Here is an 18,566-nt window from a genome sequence, read left to right as displayed (position 1 = left end):
TTTCAGACGGCATGCAAAAATCTCTCAGAAGCCATTTTGGAGCCATGAGATTTCTCTCCTCCAAAAACAATGTTCCTTCATGCTTTTGCATTTCTCAGCCAATCTAATTAACCTCTTTCACGGTTGCATGCAGGCATACATGGAAACTGGTGTTCCCATAATTCTCCACGTACAATAATAACAAAAGAAAAGAAGACAAGTGCATTGGCGGAGATCAAACACTTAAATGTGAGAGAAAAACATTGGCAGAGATGAAAGGTTCATCAAATTCTTCAAACAAATCATCCTCTGCGGGTGCAAAGCAACAGCAAGGAGTGAAATTTACAAAACGTACTTCAAGTGGGAGGACTATGAGCCTTTCAAGAGATGATGACATTGACATGTCTGGTGATAATTCAGGCTCAAATGACTACATCAATTACACTGTGATGATGCCTCCCACCCCAGATAACCAACCTGGAGCCTCTGATTCCAAGGTTGATGGTGGTGCAACTGGGACCTCAAGGTTTGCTGCAGAATCTCAGCAGGAAGGAAGGCATGGCTTGAATTCAGTGAATAACAAGTCCATGCTTTTGAGGAGCCAAACTCAAGATTTTGATCACAACCGATGGTTGTTTGAGACCAAAGGGACTTATGGCATAGGGAATGCATTTTGGCAGGAAGATCAGAACACTTTTGAAGAAGGAGTGAGCATGGCAGATTTCATGGACAAACCTTGGAAACCACTAACTAGGAAGATTAGAATCCCTGGGGCTATACTTAGCCCTTACAGGTATACATCGATCATATATATATATATATATATATATATATATATATATATATATATATATATATATATATATATATATATATGTTACCATTTTTCATCATACCAGCAGATTGTGTCTTCACATGTTTCTCATTCTTTAGGTTACCACTGGACCATGTTGTGCTGTTACGAGATTTGAGACATGCATAATGTTTCTTTTGTTCAAACAACTTTGCTTTCTTAGACCTTAATTTGTAAGAAACGTTGGAACCTTTTAGAGTCCTTACATTCATTTACATGACAGAGGAGCTATATATAAGGTTAGTCTGGTTGTAAAAGTTGGAAGAGAGGATGGAAATGATTGTGAGTTCAATTTTCTCACTAACATTTGACAGATATAACATTTGAGAGATATAAGGTTGGTTTGAAAAGTTTGGAAGAGATTGTGGATTCAATTTTCCTATTAACAAAAATTAAGAACTAACATTAACTGAAAAAGAAAAAGCATTTTCATGAGGGCATAAAACTTTTGTAACAGTTTAACATTGTCAAAAATTGTTACTTGGTGTTATCAACAAGGATCAAAACTGAACTGCTATGCAGGTCTGGACATTAAGACCTATAATTTTCTTGTGCATGGAATAAAACATTAAAATAGAGGGAATTGAAAGAATTATATACTAATAATTTAACCTTTTTCATAATTATAATCTTATAGGAACTTGTGGGATGGAGACTTTTGATAATTTCCATTTTCTGACATCCTATTCCAATTTAAATCAGCTTTTTCGAACTGTATGTGATATTAATTAAGTCTACTACTTCAAACTAGTTTTGTAAATGACACGGTATCAGCAATTGCTGCACTTTAGTTTCTGCAATTGCTGATGCTACTCAATTTTAGGATCTTAATTAGTTGCAGGAATGATTAGCATTGGAGTTCTTATAAAACTTTCTGCAACATGAATTCTTTTTTGTTCTGTGAACAGGTTGTTGGTGGTTATCCGTATAGTAATCCTAGTTATGTTCTTAACTTGGCGAGTTTCGAACCCTAACCATGAAGCTATGTGGTTGTGGGGAATATCAATTGTGTGTGAGCTTTGGTTTGCTTTCTCTTGGCTTCTTGATATCTTACCCAAAATGAACCCAATAAACAGAAGTGTAGACCTTGGTGCATTGCATGACAAGTTTGATCAACCAACTGCTTCCAACCCAACTGGTCGCTCAGACTTGCCAGGGGTTGATGTTTTTGTGTCCACTGCTGATGCTGAAAAGGAACCCCCTCTTGTCACAGCCAACACCATTCTTTCCATTCTTGGTGTAAACTATCCAATTGAAAAAATAACATGCTATATTTCAGATGATGGTGGAGCCATACTCACATTTGAAGCCATGGCTGAAGCTGTCAAATTTGCTGAGGTCAGTTTACAATTTTTTTTTGCACTGTTTATTTACTCTCTTTTTTTTCAAAACAATTTTTCTTTTCCAACCATTTTTAGTAAAATGTATTTTCATTTTTAAAACTTGAACATCCAATTCCTCTCATTCAGGAAATGTCTAAAGTACGAAAAGATGCTGACTTGAAATAAACTTCCATCATTTAATTAAGGATGGATGTAAACTTTTCTACTTTATAATATAGTATTTTTGCAGCTAGATTTTGCAAGGTCTAAGTTGGTATTTCAAAGATTTAAAATTTTGAAGCAGAAGATTTAGGATAAAAAATAAAGATAATTTAGGTGCTGAATTGATCTATTTGATATTAAGTTTCATGTGTGGTGTACCTTGCCGACCAAGAATAAGATGACTGATATGTAAGAAAAATGATAAAAAAAGTTAATTTTATTAAGAAGTAGATTTTAAGCCTAACTCAATCCTACAAAATCGTTTTTGTAAGATGAGACTTCCAATACACTCTTGATATCGAGGTATATACATCTCAAGTATGAGACTAAACATTAATGAAATGGTTCGATAATGGATGGAACAATATGCCCATAAATAAGAAATCTCGCTAGGATGGTCAACCTACCTTAGTTGATCCTCCTGCAAGTTGGTTTGTTGGTGGGTGCATAGGGCCTCAAGCTCAAATGTCATGTTGCCTGCATTGTTCATAATTCTGTTGTATGAGCATATGCACTTGTTGTTGAAGGGTGGCGACCTAGTTGACTTCCATCTCATTGCACTTGCTGTTGAAGGGTGACAACTTAGTTGACTTTCATTTCGTGGGAGAGTTGTGCGGATCTTCGAGTGGTGACCATAGGAAGGTGAGGCCTGGAAATGTTTTATCAGGGTTTATGGTGAACGCCAAATGATCTTACCAAGATCTTGAGCATGGACTTGCAAACAGGTAGCAAGATCCTAACCATGTTTTTAGAGCTCTCGTCATCTCGAAAATGCCTCTTTGCTATTGAGACGAGGGAGAGAGATCTACTTGCAAAAGACTCTCTAATGCTCAAGTCACTAAAAGAGTTAGTATCATTGTAAATTTTAAGTGTATCAGTGTTTATCAAGTTGGTATTCCTTGAAGAATAGTACTTACATAAGGAGATGAGTATTGTATAATAACAGTGTAGTAAATAATAACATATTGATAAATAATAACCATCACACTAAACTATCGAAATTTAGTTAGAATATGTGAATATGATCTAATTAGGTGTGGGTTTGGGATTTTCCACAATAAAGAAGTTTAAAAGACCTTATTAAACTGTGTTTTTTAATATGTTTATTGGACTGGATAAGAGCAATATGTCATAAAATTTTGAATAAAGGATGTTACATCAAACATGACCAAACAAGTTTTTATTCAATTTAGGTTAATTATGAGATAACATGAACTATGTTCTTGATATGCATATACACAGGTTTGGGTACCCTTTTGTAGAAAACACAACATTGAACCTAGGAATCCCGATGCTTACTTCAATTTGAAGAAAGACCCCACCAAGAACAAGAAACGACACGATTTTGTGAAAGACCGTAGATGGATCAAGAGAGAGTATGATGAATTTAAGGTCAGAATCAATGGACTTCCTGAGGTAATACGTCAAAGAAGTAAAACACACAACTCTAAAGAGGAAAAAAAAGCAAAGCAGATAGCTAAGGAGAAAAATGGAGGAACTCTACCATCAGATTACACCAGTGATGTCCCTCAAGCTACATGGATGGCCGATGGCACTCAATGGCCAGGCACTTGGTATAGCCCTACACCTGATCACTCTAAGGGTGACCATGCTGGAATCTTGCAGGTATGTAGTCCTTACTTTTTTCTGCTTCTGTGTTTGAATTCAATTCAAATTTGGTGAAATTTGGTTTTAATCATATTAAGTTTTCACTTGTTAGTTTTGATTCTCATAAATTTTAACAAGTATGAAATTAGCTATATGATGGCATGATATCATTGGCTTGTTATTTACCTTACTCATGCCAAAATAGTTAACAGTATTTTTCAAAAGAATTGAAAGAAAAATTGTCAAATAGATGGACCGAAGAAATCATAGTTCAAATATTTTTTTAAACTTCAGGATTGATTTATACACTTTAGGAAGTTTGATTTCAAGTTTCTATAGTTTCTTTCATGGTCCAGATTCAGTAACCAAAGCCAAAGCACATGTAAACATGATAGTAGGGTCAATTCTCTAGTAGAAAGAAACTACATAGATTCAGTACTACATTTGTAACCATAGAAACAAAAACAAAATTTGAGAAAGACTATAAGTAAAACGTAGTTAAACCTTCTTTCTTCTGTGTACTTTGTATTCATATTAACTTGATTACATGGAGTTGGTCATAGATAATTAATTCTGAATGTGCATGTTTATTATATACAGATAATGAGTAAGGTCCCAGATCATGATCCTGTAATGGGCATTGCAGATGAGACAAAGTTAGATTTCACAGGTGTAGACATCAGGATTCCAATGTTTGCATATGTCTCAAGAGAGAAGAGACCAGGGTATGATCATAACAAGAAAGCAGGAGCCATGAATGCTATGGTTCGAGCCTCAGCCATATTGTCTAACGGACCATTCATTCTCAACTTGGATTGTGACCACTACTTCTACAATTCCCTTGCTGTGAAGGAGGGAATGTGCTTCATGATGGACCGTGGTGGTGATCGCGTATGTTACATACAGTTTCCGCAAAGGTTTGAAGGGATTGATCCTTCTGATCGATATGCAAATCACAACACAGTCTTCTTTGATGGTAAAAACAACCCTGTCACATATATCTTGCTAGCCATTATTCATTTGAAGCAAACCATTAAGTTTAGATAGACTTTTCCATAACGAAATTCTCTAATATAGTTCTTTTAAAATTTGATTTTTAACTTCTGCATAAGTTAACTTATGCAGAAACTTGTTTCATTCTTTCTCTTTTTGAAGAAGTTATAGTTCTGACACGATCATAGTGATTTGTCACTTGCCATGATTTCCTTTCCTTTACTAGGATGGACTTGTATTTAACAATGTGTAATTCATCAGGAAATATGAGAGCACTGGATGGTCTCCAAGGTCCAATGTATGTAGGAACAGGTTGCATGTTTAGGAGGTATGCACTGTATGGATTTGAACCACCGAGATTCATTGAGCACACTGGTGTGTTTGGAAGAGTGAAAACCAAGGTGAACTTTAAAGCACCACATGCAAAAGCTGACGATGACACGCAACCCCTAACATCTGATTCAGAAATGGGTTATCCAGAAAAATTTGGAAGCTCAACAATGTTCACAGATTCCATAACTGTGGCTGAATACAACGGAAGGCCACTTGCTGATCACAAATCTGTGAAGAATGGAAGACCACCTGGGGCACTTCTCACACCACGTCCACCTTTGGATGCCCCCACCGTTGCTGAGGCTATTGCTGTCATCTCATGCTGGTAATTTCCTTCGCTATTACCTTTCTACTTACAAGTCTCATACAGCAATTTTCTCATAAAACAATCCATCCCAAACATGTTTGTGTATAAGTCAAATAACTTATTATCTTTTTCCTTTCATGATATCATGCACAATGCAGGTATGAGGACAAGACCGAATGGGGGGACAGGGTAGGTTGGATTTACGGGTCAGTAACTGAGGATGTGGTGACTGGTTACAGGATGCACAACCGTGGTTGGAGATCAATTTATTGCATTACAAAGAGAGATGCTTTTCGTGGCACTGCACCAATAAACTTAACTGACCGTCTGCATCAAGTGCTGAGATGGGCCACAGGTTCTGTGGAGATTTTCTTCTCAAGAAACAATGCCTTTTTCGCTAGCAGACGCCTCAAGTTCTTGCAGAGAATTTCGTACCTCAATGTTGGCATCTACCCATTCACCTCATTGTTTCTGGTGGTGTATTGCTTCATTCCTGCACTCTCCCTTTTCTCTGGACAGTTCATAGTGGAAGGCTTGAATGTGGCTTTCTTAACGTATCTGTTGCTCATCACCATTTGCCTCACTCTCATATCTCTCCTTGAAGTGAAGTGGTCAGGCATTGCCCTTGAGGAATGGTGGCGCAACGAGCAGTTTTGGGTCATTGGTGGCACCAGTGCTCACCTTGTTGCTGTCATACAAGGTTTGCTAAAGGTTGTGGCTGGCATAGAGATTTCCTTTACCTTAACGTCTAAGTCAGCAGGTGATGAAGAAGACGATGAATATGCCGATCTTTACATTGTCAAATGGACAAGCCTCTTCATCATGCCACTAACAATTATCATCATTAACATCATTGCTTTGGTGATGGGGTTCTTAAGGACTGTGTTCAGTGTGATTCCACAGTGGAATAAGCTCTTGGGAAGCATGTTCTTCAGCTTCTGGGTGCTGTCTCATATGTACCCTTTTGCTAAAGGGTTGATGGGAAAGAGAGGAAGGGTGCCCACAATTATTTATGTCTGGGCAGGAATTCTCTCCATTACCATTGCACTGCTTTGGATCACAGTTGACCCTCCAAGTGACACTGTTCAGACATAGAGATGATACCTATGAAGATGCATTTGGAAACCAGCATAAAGGTCTATCACAAACACTTTTGAAGGAACATCATGACAAAAATAAAGGATTGTGGAGCCTTTATCTTCAATTCTTGCTGATAAAAATGCAAAGGGAACATTGCTGACTCCTCCTATGAAAGTGATGAGAAATGTACAATATCCAAGTTCTTCTGAAATTGCTCATGGTCTGTACAGATAATTTTATGTTTATTTATAAATCTGTAAATTTTCATTATGAGAAAGTATATACAGAAATAAAGAATAGATGGCACCTTTCACTTCTACTTGTATAGGTAGAAGTGCACAAGGAGACATTACTATGTAGGTGGAAAATGTATAATAGAAAATGAAGTTCTTTTGCAGTTGCTTATGTCCTGTTCAAATATTTAAATCTTATTTATATACACCAGTACTTTTTCAAGACTACACAGCAATATGTACCCATATGGAAGCAAAGTGTAAGACTCATCAATCTTAAAATAAGCAAGCAAAGTGGGCTAATTGATATTTGAACCAAAAGATCTATATAACTTAGTTTTACTTTCAACTCTGAAACTTACTGAATGTATATAGATACTAATAAATCAGAGTGTTGGAAGAGTAAAAACTATAATTGATGTTAACTTTTTTACTCTGAAACATTAAAATAGAAAACTCACTTAAATAATCATAAATTTTGAATTTTCTTTATATAAAAAAAAATCAGCATTGGGCAAACAGATAAATAATATATAGAAACACAGTTGTGCAGAGAAATGATCCTTTCAAATAATATGTCCAAATATAAGGGAAGCAAACCCTCTGAAACCTCAACTCAACAAGAAAAGGACCTGTTAGTTACAAACAAAGAAATACACGTGTCTTAATTATTTTAACTTTTTCATGTCCCTTTCCTATCACCTATTTTAAATTATTTATACTCTCTATAATGTTTCATTAGGGTTACAACTGGATCAAGATTATCAAAAGAGGTACTCTAATTTTTTTCTTCATGTTAGTTAGCTGTGCACAAAAGATTCCATCAATTCTGAATGTAAAAGGTGCTGTTAAGAAGAAGAAAGCTATTTAATGAGTAGTTGGTAGTATAATTTTTTGTATTTTTTTCAAAAGAAAGAATAAAAAATAAGTAAAATAATATAAAAAATTTATGTAGTATATTTTTTTTTAAAGTGTTCTCACAATCACTTTTAGAAGAGAAAAGAAAAAGAAAAAAACAAGTAAATGTCTTTATTGTTAAATTTAATCTATACACAGAAAATTAGAAATAGTATATGAAATTTTTATTAATTAATTAATTTAATTTATGAAGAAAATATTTCAATTTTTCTCCTTAAAAATACTTTGGAGAATTTTGCTTTATTTATACTAAAACATGCCATATTTTTCTTCTTAATAAACATAACCGAGTTTTCTTCTAATTAAATATAGCCGATTTATATATATATATATATATATATATATATATATATATATATATATATATATATATATATATATATATATATATATTAAGGTCATCATAATAACTATTTTACTTTTTGATATTTTAAATATGCAAAATTGTTTCCATAAGCATTTGTCAGGGTTGTCCTGGCGCCGGCAGGACCTCATAAGTCAAGGGTGGTGTTTTATTAATTTATAAATTCGATCTTTCCAATATATTCAATACAAATTAATTTATAATAAATTTGAGATAAAGGAAGGTTTTGATTTTTGGTTTTCTTCTTTCTTTCTCATTACTTGAGAACACAAGTTGCATAGAAGAAGCCTCTGCAATTTTCATCTTTGGGTCCAAAAAGTCACAAAAACAAAAGGTATGCCTTCTATATTTATATTTATGTCTATACATATTCTATATATATATTAAGAGAGTTTACATGAATTACATTAATTTGAATCATGGGACGTTTGTTTGATCTCTTAATTTACTTTTTAATTTAAAAGAATCATTTTTCTTAGGACTGGACAACCTGAGGCAAACAAATAACAAATTTTAAATGTGTTTTTAATATAATATTGCCATAATCCTAATTATTATAAATAAAAATAAGAATTTCCATTGTTGGGAATGGGTGAGAAACAGAGGAAGAAAGAGTTTATTTTGAAACAGTTGAATTTATTCTAATTTAATTTCTATATGCTAATAATATAGGGCAGAACAAAGTTAGCATGTAAAATGCATGAAGAATATATACAATTGATAAAGTTAAGAGCATATTTGGTGAGAGGAAATTTTGAAGCTCTGTTTTGAGGTGGAAGAACGCATTGAATGAGTTTTAAATACATGGTTTGTTTTGGGAGAGAGATAATTAGAGTTGGGTAAAAATAGAGATTGTTGAAATATCTTACTTGAATAACTTGTAAATTGGATTTGGAGTAAAAAAGAAAAGTGTTTTTATTGACTTAAATAGAAATAGGTCATTTCTAATTTGGAATCTAAATAGATTTACACTTTCTCTATTAGATTTTTATTGTTATTTTTAATCATAATTTCAAAATATATGTGTATATTGATTTTAATGTTTTAAAATATATTAAAAAGTTTTTTAACATATTAAAATTAATATATTTTGAAGATATAATAGAAAGAAAATATTAAAAAATCAAGATAGAATGGATTAGGTTTGAATTTATCCTAAAATTTATTAACAAATGTGTTTTTAAAAGTGATAAGGGTAATTTTAAAATGTTAAAAATAATATTATTTAACACATAAAATTTATGTATGAAATTATTGTAACTAAAATTTAAAACTAATTTCATTAATATGACTTAAATTTAAATAAATAAAGTATTTTTCAACTTTTCAGATTTAGAATTTATTTTTTAAAATCAGATCAAAGTATATATTCATTTAGTCTAATATAAGACTTGGTTAAATTATTTAGTCTATTTAAAACATTAACTTCATCAAAATAACTTGTTTTTCCATATAGAGATAATGTAATCATAATACAGATTTAACCTCTTTTTCTTTCTTTTTTTGTAAAATAGAAGACATTAAATAAATAAATAACACTTGGTCAAAACATTAGACTAGGTACTGATGTTGAATAGATTAAAATTAACTTAATAATAAAGTTAATAAATTCTCTAAACTTATAAAAATATAAGAGAAATACAAAATAAAACAATTACGAGAAGAGAATAGCAATATGGCTAATAATAGATATCTTTTTTAAAGAAGACCAAAGTCTTCATAAGAATTTAAATGCTTTAGTAATGAGAATGAATTATGTCTCTCCAGTAATGAAAAAGCTACACACATTTGTAGTTGAGGTTTATATGTCACAACTCTCCTTGCAAAATTAGTGAAAAATTCTCACTAAAATCAACATCCTATCTTTGACTAAAATCTTTTGTCACTAATTTAGCATTGTACACAACAAACACAAAATTTCTCTCATACTAAATCCCAATAAGTCCACCAATCATCAAAGGCCCTCTTAACCTCAAACAACTTCACCAAATAAAATGTATCATATCATGTAAGGATCATGTATCATATTTCTCATCTTTAATATTCTAGTTTTTTTTTTCATACCTAAATTTATTAACCGACAACTATCATATTTTAACAACATTTTGAGAATAAATTATGTGTGAGTGTATTATTGATTTGTACATTTGAATAAGGAGAATCACGAACTATGGTATGGTGACGTTGGTGTAAATTTTTTTTGTTAAAGACACTTTTTCCTTCCGAAAACTGCAACTTGTCTATGTACATGGACAGGGTCACCAACATCACTTTCTAAGCGAAAAGTATCTCAAGAAAATGCAACGAGGTTGCTAAAAGAGTTCTACACAATAAATTTTATTAAATTTTGGTTGGTAATGGTGCATCAAGTTATCTGTTTTCGTGGAGCATGCAGAAGAACCAATAATGGAGGGAATCGACGAGAACAGAAGGTACTCTGAGGCTGTCACGTTGGAGTCGTTCGAGAGCTTATCAAAGTACAAGAGAGCGTTGTTGGCGACGCCGTGGAGGCTAGTGGATCGAATGACGGGTCGGTCGATGGAGGACGTGGAGTTGGTGGAAGTCAAGCGGCGCAGCCACCATGAGATGAAGAAGACTCTTACGTGGTGGGATCTCATATGGTTCGGAATGGGCAGCGTCATAGGTTCCGGCATCTTTGTCCTCACCGGCTTTGAGGTCAGGAACCACGTCGGACCCGCCGTTGTTTTGTCCTACGTTATCTCCGGCGTCTCTGCCATGCTTTCTGTCTTCTGCTACACCGAATTCGCCGTCGAAATTCCCGTCGCTGGTATCTTTCTTTCTTCTTCTTTGCACGTGTTTTTCAAACCTCACCCAGGTATATAAATGGATAATTATTAGGCGGTTCGTTTGCGTACCTGAGAGTGGAGCTCGGCGATTTCGTGGCGTACATTGCATCCGGCAACATCCTTCTGGAGTACGTGGTGGGCGGCGCCGCCGTGGCACGCTCCTGGACCTCCTATTTCGCCACTCTCTGCAACCAAGACCCCGACAAGTTCCTCATCCATGCCCACCACCTCTCTGCCGACTACAGCAACCTCGACCCCATCGCCGTCGCCGTCCTCTTCATCATTGGCCTCTTCGCCGTCTCCAGCACCAAGGGCTCCTCCCGCTTCAACTACCTCGCCTCCATCCTCCACCTCCTCGTCCTCCTCTTCATCATCGTCGCCGGCCTCACCAAAGCCAACGCCGCTAACTACTCCTCCTTTCTTCCCTTCGGATCCCGCGGCATCTTCCAGGTAAAGAAAACTTTGATCATTTGCATGATTCAAAACCAGTTTGAGTAGTTGAGATTGATTAGTTGATTCATTATCCAATTCTTTGGAGCTAGTTTTACTGTAGTTTGGTTGATGAATCTGATCCATCCTACTTGCAGGCGGCGGCGGTGTTGTTCTTCGCGTACGTGGGGTTCGACGCGGTTTCCACGATGGCGGAGGAGACGAAGAACCCTGGCAGGGACATTCCGTTGGGGCTGATAGGGTCGATGACGTGCACCACGCTCGTGTACTGCATGCTGTCGGTGACCCTGTGTTTGATGCAGAGGTTTTCAGAGGTTGACGAGAATGCTGCTTTCTCGGTGGCGTTTGAAGCGGTAGGGATGAGTTGGGCGAAGTACATAGTTGCATTTGGGGCGTTGAAAGGAATGACAAGCGTTCTCCTTGTTGGTGCTGTGGGACAAGCCAGGTATCTCACTCACATTGCTAGAACACAGTTGCTACCTCCATGGCTTGCTAAGGTACGTAACAACAAACAAATGTTGCCAAAATAACACAAACACAACAACACAATATAGACTTCTCACAAACAACCCTTTTTACTGCAAGGTAAACGAGAGAACTGGGACACCCATCAATGCCACGGTTGTCATGCTTGGTGCCACTGCCATTGTTGCATTCTTCACAAAACTTGATGTTCTTGCTAACCTTCTTTCGATCTCCACTCTCTTCTTGTTCTCCCTTGTGGCGCTGGCCCTGTTGGTTCGCCGCTACTGTGCAAGAGGTGTAGCTACACAAGCCAACATTGTGAAGTTCGTTCTCTTCGTTGCTCTCATATTGGGTTCTTCTGTTGCATCAGCTGTTTACTGGGCCAACACCACGAAATGGGTTGGTTACACCATCATGGTGCCGCTTTGGCTTGTGGGAACAGTGGGTATTTGGCTTTTGGTTCCGATGACGAAGAAGCCAAAGGTTTGGGGTGTGCCACTGGTGCCCTTCCTGCCATCAGCTTCCATTGGCATCAACGTTTTCCTTCTTGGTTCGTTGGATAAAGCTTCGTTCAGAAGATTTGGATTCTGGACTGCGATTCTGCTGGTGTATTACCTGTTCGTGGGATTGCATTCCTCTTATGACATGGCACAGATACTGAAGAAGGAGAAAGTGGAGAGCTTGACTGAATCAAAGTTGGATGAAGAAAATGTTGTTCCATCTCTGACAGAGTCTGGTACAAAAAACGAAGATCATCATAACTTAAACAATTGATTTGGCTGCTGTTTATATTCCACTCTGTTGTGTTGTTTTTACAGAAGATATAAAATCAAGTTCTTTTAAATTCCCTGTAATAAAATGAAGAAGTCACAAGACCAAGTCACTTAGTTTTGTATTCGGAAAAATCACAGGACCAACTTTTTTTTTAATAACCTTTAAAAAAATAGAATATGTGTCACTATTTAGTATATTTAAAATAGATCAATCATGAGCTACTAGCAGTTATAAAAAAGAGTTATTAAAAAACATTTTCCAATCCATTAATATCATCTCCAAGGTGCACTATAGAATTTTATAAGTTTTAGCAATATTGTTTTTTATTATATTTATTAAAAATGTTATTGTCTATATCCTACTACTATAAATAATATTAATTAATTTTTAAAAAATATTATCGTAGATAAATTAATTTACTCTATAATAGTATTTTACTAAAATGTTACTAACACTGTAAAAAATTAATTAAATATAGACTAATTTGAAAATTGATTATAATATTAGTTATTGTAGTAACAAAAAATTATTTTATAAATTAAAAATTATTAGTATCTAAAATTATTATTATTATTACTAAAATTGTATAATATAAATTAGATATTATAACTTTTGCAAAAGAAGATGAAAAAGATGGAGATTTTAATAATGCAGAAAGCTCGGACATTGTGCTCCTAGAAAGGAGACCTAGGATTGGATAAGTTGGGTTGTTTGAAGCTAAGCATAAGAAGATCGGGTTGTTTAAGATTGAGCAAATACATATCAAGGTGTCTAGAGTTGAGCAGTAGAAGATTAAGTTGTCTAAGGTAGAGGAGATGTTTTATCAAAAGCTAGAGAGTAGCGTTTAGCTATCATATGTGCATATTTAATAAGATTAAATATGTTTTTAGTCCCTAAACTATTGGCTGTTTCTGATTTTCGTCCCTCTTTCAAAATAAGGTACAATTTGGTCCTCATTTTTTTCGAAACTCAAGTTTTAGTCCTCGAAACTTTGGTTTTAGTCCTCGAAAACCACCACATTTTTAACGGTGTTAGTTTTCGAGGACTAAAACCAAAATTTTGAAAAGAATGAGGACCAAATTACACCTTATCTTGAAAGAGGGACGAAAACCAGAAACGGCCAATAGTTTAGGAACTAAAAACATATTTAACCCTATTTAATAAGATACTAAGACAATCTTTTAAGCTTCAGTGTTTATCATTTCTTGTTCATAAAACGCTAACTTATTTACTTATATCATCTATTAGATGATTCATTTTGAAAAATGTTTTCTTTCCTTATACGTTATTCATAAACTTTGTTCATTAGACAATTTAATTTAGAAAATGTTTCGGTAGATACTTTTGGGGACCGAGAGACTAACCTGCTGACGTGTTTGGGCCGCTCGTTCGCTTCCAAACTCCAGCTGTTGGCCGATCGGTGTTGGCGCAAGCCGATCGGTCTCCTTTTGGACGGGGGTGGATGTACCTGCAAAAGATACTCCGACGCTCAAGTTAGGCGTGTGATTTGAAGAGCCTCGGCTCTTGGTTGAATATTTAGTGAATAGTTATCACTATTGAGTATTTGAGAGTAGCGTAGAGTGAATAATGCGTGAGTGGAACGTACCTGGCTTTCGGCCCTGCCTTTGTATTTATAATTTACTCATGGATCCTAAGCTGATATAAGCCCAATAAAATATAAACAAAATAAGATATAAACAGATTACCTGAATATCCGGTTGGTTGTTTGTAACCACTCGGTTAATATTTTATACTGTACAGAAAACATTATCACAAACTTTATTATTTGTGTAAAAGATGTTACAAAATATTTTTCTTTTAGACCTAATTTCTTTAACATGACTTTTTGTAAAAAACAATACTTCGTTCAATGTCTTTTGTTAAACTTCAAAACTTGAGGTGCTTAGGCAGTATAATCTCTAAACGATCTTGTTTAAATACAATTTGGAGACACTTTAAGCCTATAAATAGATATATCTTCCCCATGTAAATTAACTTTGAGGTTAGTATTGTTATGCTGCTAATTTATTGTGTCATCTTACTTGCCTCTAAAGTCATGGCTAGAGCATCCAATGTGGTCTCTCCTCTAGCCATCTTCCTTGAGAATTGACCCAACTTCTCTTAAGAGCACCAAACATCACCATTTTCCACCCTTCTAACATCTAAATCGAGAGCATCCCCACTATACAACCCTATTTCTTTCACACACTCACCTTCATAGCTTAAGGAGGAGGCTATCAACTCTTTATGGTAAGAAGTGCAGAACACCTTTGTGTTACTATTAGATGGAGAGTCCTTATTGGTAGGACCCGAGTTGATACAACAGACCACATAGAAAGTAAGGTAGATACAGGGTAGAATGAAGGCATCACAAAGACAGAAGTCTTATGATGATTAAAGAAGAAGACATTTGGATTTGTAGTTGGGGAATATGTTTTTCTGAGGGTGACTCCTTTCACTAGCGTGAGAAGAGCTAACCATTCTATGATATTATCTTCAAAGTTCATTAGACCATATCAAACTTTTGGGAGTTTTGGTCCACTAGCTTATGAAATTGCTCTGTCTCCTCCAGTAGAAAATCTCTAGAGTGTGTTCCAGATATCTCAATTTAGAAAGTATGTGTTTGACCCTAGTCATGTGTTAGAGTTAGATGAAGTGCAAATAAATGAGAATTTTTCTGTGGAAGCTTGGCCAATAGAAATTGTGGACCATCAAAGTAAAGGTCTTATGAGATGCTAGATCAAATGATTCTACATGCTAGATAGTAAAGGATATGAAGAGAGCATATCCCTCACTTATTATCTGATGAATAAATTTTCAAGTATTAAAATTTTTTGAGTTAAATATATTTTTATTCCCTTAACTTTTCAATAAAATTTATAATTAATCAATTATTTAAACTTTGTTCTAATTTTAGAATTAGTCCATTGAGTTTATTTAAAAAATCTTATTATCTCTCTAGAAAAACCTTTCTCTTAAATCTCTTTGTTTTTTCTATAAAATATAAAAGTCATCATTAATGTGTTATTCAATCAAAGACCATCTATCTCCCAAACTCATTATTTCATTTATCCTTAATAATATATTTATTGTATAGTTTAAGAACCTTATACGTAAAGTAGCTTCTCCGACATGTATCTTCCTAAAAGTTTAACTTCAACCTATAACAAGACTTTCCATTTTATATTTTATGTTTTGGTCAAATCATCTTCCTTCTTCAGTTTTCCACCTACCTCACTTAAATCTTTTCACTACCTAGACATATATTGCTTTTTATTATTTTCAAGTCTCTCTAATTCCTATATTTTGATTCTAAAATATCTTTTTATATTGGATAAGATTTTAAAATATATGCATCAATTAAGGAATAGGATTATTAGAGTCTCAATTACCATTTGTGTTACTATAGGCTTATAGCCGACCAAACGGTAAAGGTGCAAGAGAGCCTCTAAGTTATTTTGAGCTCATGGCCGACCGATGGTACCTCTTAGGCAAATGAATTGAGCGGACAAACAGTTAACCGCTCCGTAAAATGGGCTCGTAAAATGGGCTCGCAACCAACCAAACGATAAATGAGCAGAAGAGTCAGCAGACTGATGATACCTCTCAGGTCAATAAACCGATCGGTAAAAAGAGCCGTTAAGGTAATCAATAGTAATAACTATCGTGGAGTTAATGAAAATAATTGTCATTTATTGACAATTAATATTGTCATTCGTTGGTGGTTAATGAGACAGACCTAACGATAAGCTCATTATAATTTATAAATATATTTCTGGCAAAGAGACAGGTAACTTAACTTGAACTGAAACTAAGAACTCAGATAACTAAATCTTGATTACAAGATTATTACGCAAAGTCACTGACTTGAGCGTCGGAGTGTCTTTTGCAGGCACCATCCCCCGCGGCTCGGACAAGGAGAAGAGTGAAGACAACACAACTGGACATTGGAATAGACAACTTTGGATGTTTTGGATTAGGGTTCTAAATCCTGCCGAAACAATTTGAATATTTTTTCTTGTTATTATGTATTACAAAAAATCCACAAAAAGATGTACAATTTAACAATTATAAGGTGCCCAACTAAAACCCAACAACCTATTGGAATAATTTGATCAGTTAATTTTTGAATACAAATTCTGGAAGTTTCAGTTACACGAATATAAATAAAAACGATTGTCAAAATAAACTATAAACTATGTTGTTTTTAATACCTACTTATCAACTTTTCTACTTTTATGCTAACTTTTAAAATTTCTGCAATGCTTGTGTTTAATAATAAGCTGTGACAGCAAATGTTTCTAGTCAAAATTTCATAATGTAACCCTTATAGGACTAATTTATATGGGTTGTTTAAAATGCATAGCAAAACTGCTCTTCGTCATTGATTCCCATTATGGGAGATCCAAACAAGTAATATAATTTAATATTCAATTTTTAAATATTTAATAATTATCCATTTATTGGATATGTTTAATAAATACTGGTTAATGAAACACCATTTTTAAGCATTAAATTAGTGCATGATATCTCGATGGTATTAAAAACTAGCAACCCAACAAAATGAGCAGGTGAGGTTTGAAAATCGGTTGTTGTTGGTGTGAGTATCTAGAAGAAATATAATAATATATACTTTTGTTTTCGTGTGAATTATATTATTATTATTATTATTATTTTAATTTCTTACGTAGTAATTTTAGTCTCCCTTATTCTAATTATTAGGTCAGTTATTCCTATCACATATATCAGTTGTACTAATTTAGTTCCTTGATTAATTGAAATCTATTGATGTCATGTACACTCACTTGATAAAAACTAAAATTGCACCTTTGAATATTCGGGAATCAAAGCAATATAGCTAAAGTCTGAAGAATAATGCTTGAAAACAAACTTAATTTTGGTATACCCACTACCTAAAAAATAAAAATAAAACATATTTAAAACACTAGAAAAAAAATTCAATCAGTATAGTTGAGTTTCAAATATAAAAATTGTTTACTTTTTTATTAAAGGATGACTTATTATTATTATTATCCTGGTCTAACATATTTTTATTTGGCAACCTTTCAATATTTAAGTTTTCGATTTACTTATTTATTTTGGTTTATCCTTATTGAACACAATTTTGTTTTTATTTCCTTTTCAATATCACTTTCTTTTTCAATTTCTCAATATTATATTTAGATTTTCATTTTTTTTTTGTTTACTTTCATTCAACAAGACCACATTAATTTTGTATCAAGAACAAAATTACATCATTTAATATTAACACAAAATAACATATAAAAAAATTAAGATAATATATAAGTAGTTATGTAACTCAGTTAATAGAAAAATAAAAAAAAATCAACTGAAAAGTTATAATTTTTTAATACTTAATAAACAAACTAAATTTATGAAAAACATAAAATTTAATTAAACATAAAAAAAATCACATAATTACAATGTTCTTTTTAAACCCATTAAAGTGTAGGAGGAAATAAAACTATAGCAGAAATTGAAGTTGAGTTGGCTATGCTAAATTACCTTTTGGAGCGTGTTTGGCTTTGGACTAAGCATGCTTCACTTTTGAATAAAGTAGTAACAAATTGTGCATTTTATTCCAAACACGTGCTTGTTCTTTGCCCTCACTTCTTCCTACATGGAGAAAAAGGGAGGGAGGTTTGTGTCATTTTAGAAGCTTCCAATTATAGATAGATATAAAGATATATAGATATGATTGTTTCATGCACAGTGAGTCAGCCAAAGAAGAAAGCAAAAGTGTAACTTTTCAACATGAAGTGAAAAAATTCACACTTTGCCTAATATAATGTTTGACTAATGCACCACTTCTAATTTCATCAGCCACCCATCAATTT

The 18,566-nt window shown here is 33.9% G+C and overlaps 2 protein-coding genes across 2 annotated transcripts; both read left to right on the top strand.

Annotated features, from left to right (window-relative positions):
• The first annotated feature begins 251 nt into the window (after positions 1 to 251).
• Positions 252 to 9,055, top strand: CSLD1 (cellulose synthase-like D1). The gene is given in 7 exon segments (XM_047315580.2): positions 252 to 772; positions 1,741 to 2,170; positions 3,619 to 4,002; positions 4,585 to 4,960; positions 5,239 to 5,635; positions 5,776 to 6,692; positions 8,985 to 9,055. Coding segments are annotated over 7 exon segments (3,096 nt in total).
• A 1,418-nt stretch (positions 9,056 to 10,473) lies between these two features.
• On the top strand, positions 10,474 to 12,813 carry LOC148202881 (cationic amino acid transporter 1-like). Its single transcript, XM_088110997.1, has 4 exons — positions 10,474 to 11,000; positions 11,072 to 11,469; positions 11,607 to 11,966; positions 12,055 to 12,813. Exons 1-4 carry the CDS (start codon positions 10,619 to 10,621, stop codon positions 12,706 to 12,708), a joined length of 1,794 nt encoding a protein of 597 aa, XP_087967123.1. The 5' UTR covers positions 10,474 to 10,618; the 3' UTR covers positions 12,709 to 12,813.
• The last annotated feature ends 5,753 nt before the right edge of the window (positions 12,814 to 18,566 follow it).

The sequence above is a fragment of the Vigna umbellata genome, chromosome 3 (assembly GCF_029865625.1).
Source record: "Vigna umbellata cultivar VRB3 chromosome 3, Vumbellata_1.0, whole genome shotgun sequence".
NCBI lineage: Eukaryota > Viridiplantae > Streptophyta > Magnoliopsida > Fabales > Fabaceae > Vigna > Vigna umbellata.
The sequence above is the reverse complement of the archived record's forward strand: the minus strand, read 5'-3'. Positions and strand labels throughout refer to the sequence as shown.

Excerpts from the sequence above, each read along its gene's own strand:
- LOC148202881 (XM_088110997.1), top strand. The coding sequence starts at position 10,619 with ATGGAGGGAATCGACGAGAACAGAAGGTACTCTGAGGCTGTCACGTTG. Across the intron at positions 11,470-11,606 it reads GATCCCGCGGCATCTTCCAG|GCGGCGGCGGTGTTGTTCTT; the intron begins GTAAAGAAAACT and ends TCCTACTTGCAG. Across the intron at positions 11,967-12,054 it reads TACCTCCATGGCTTGCTAAG|GTAAACGAGAGAACTGGGAC; the intron begins GTACGTAACAAC and ends TTTTACTGCAAG.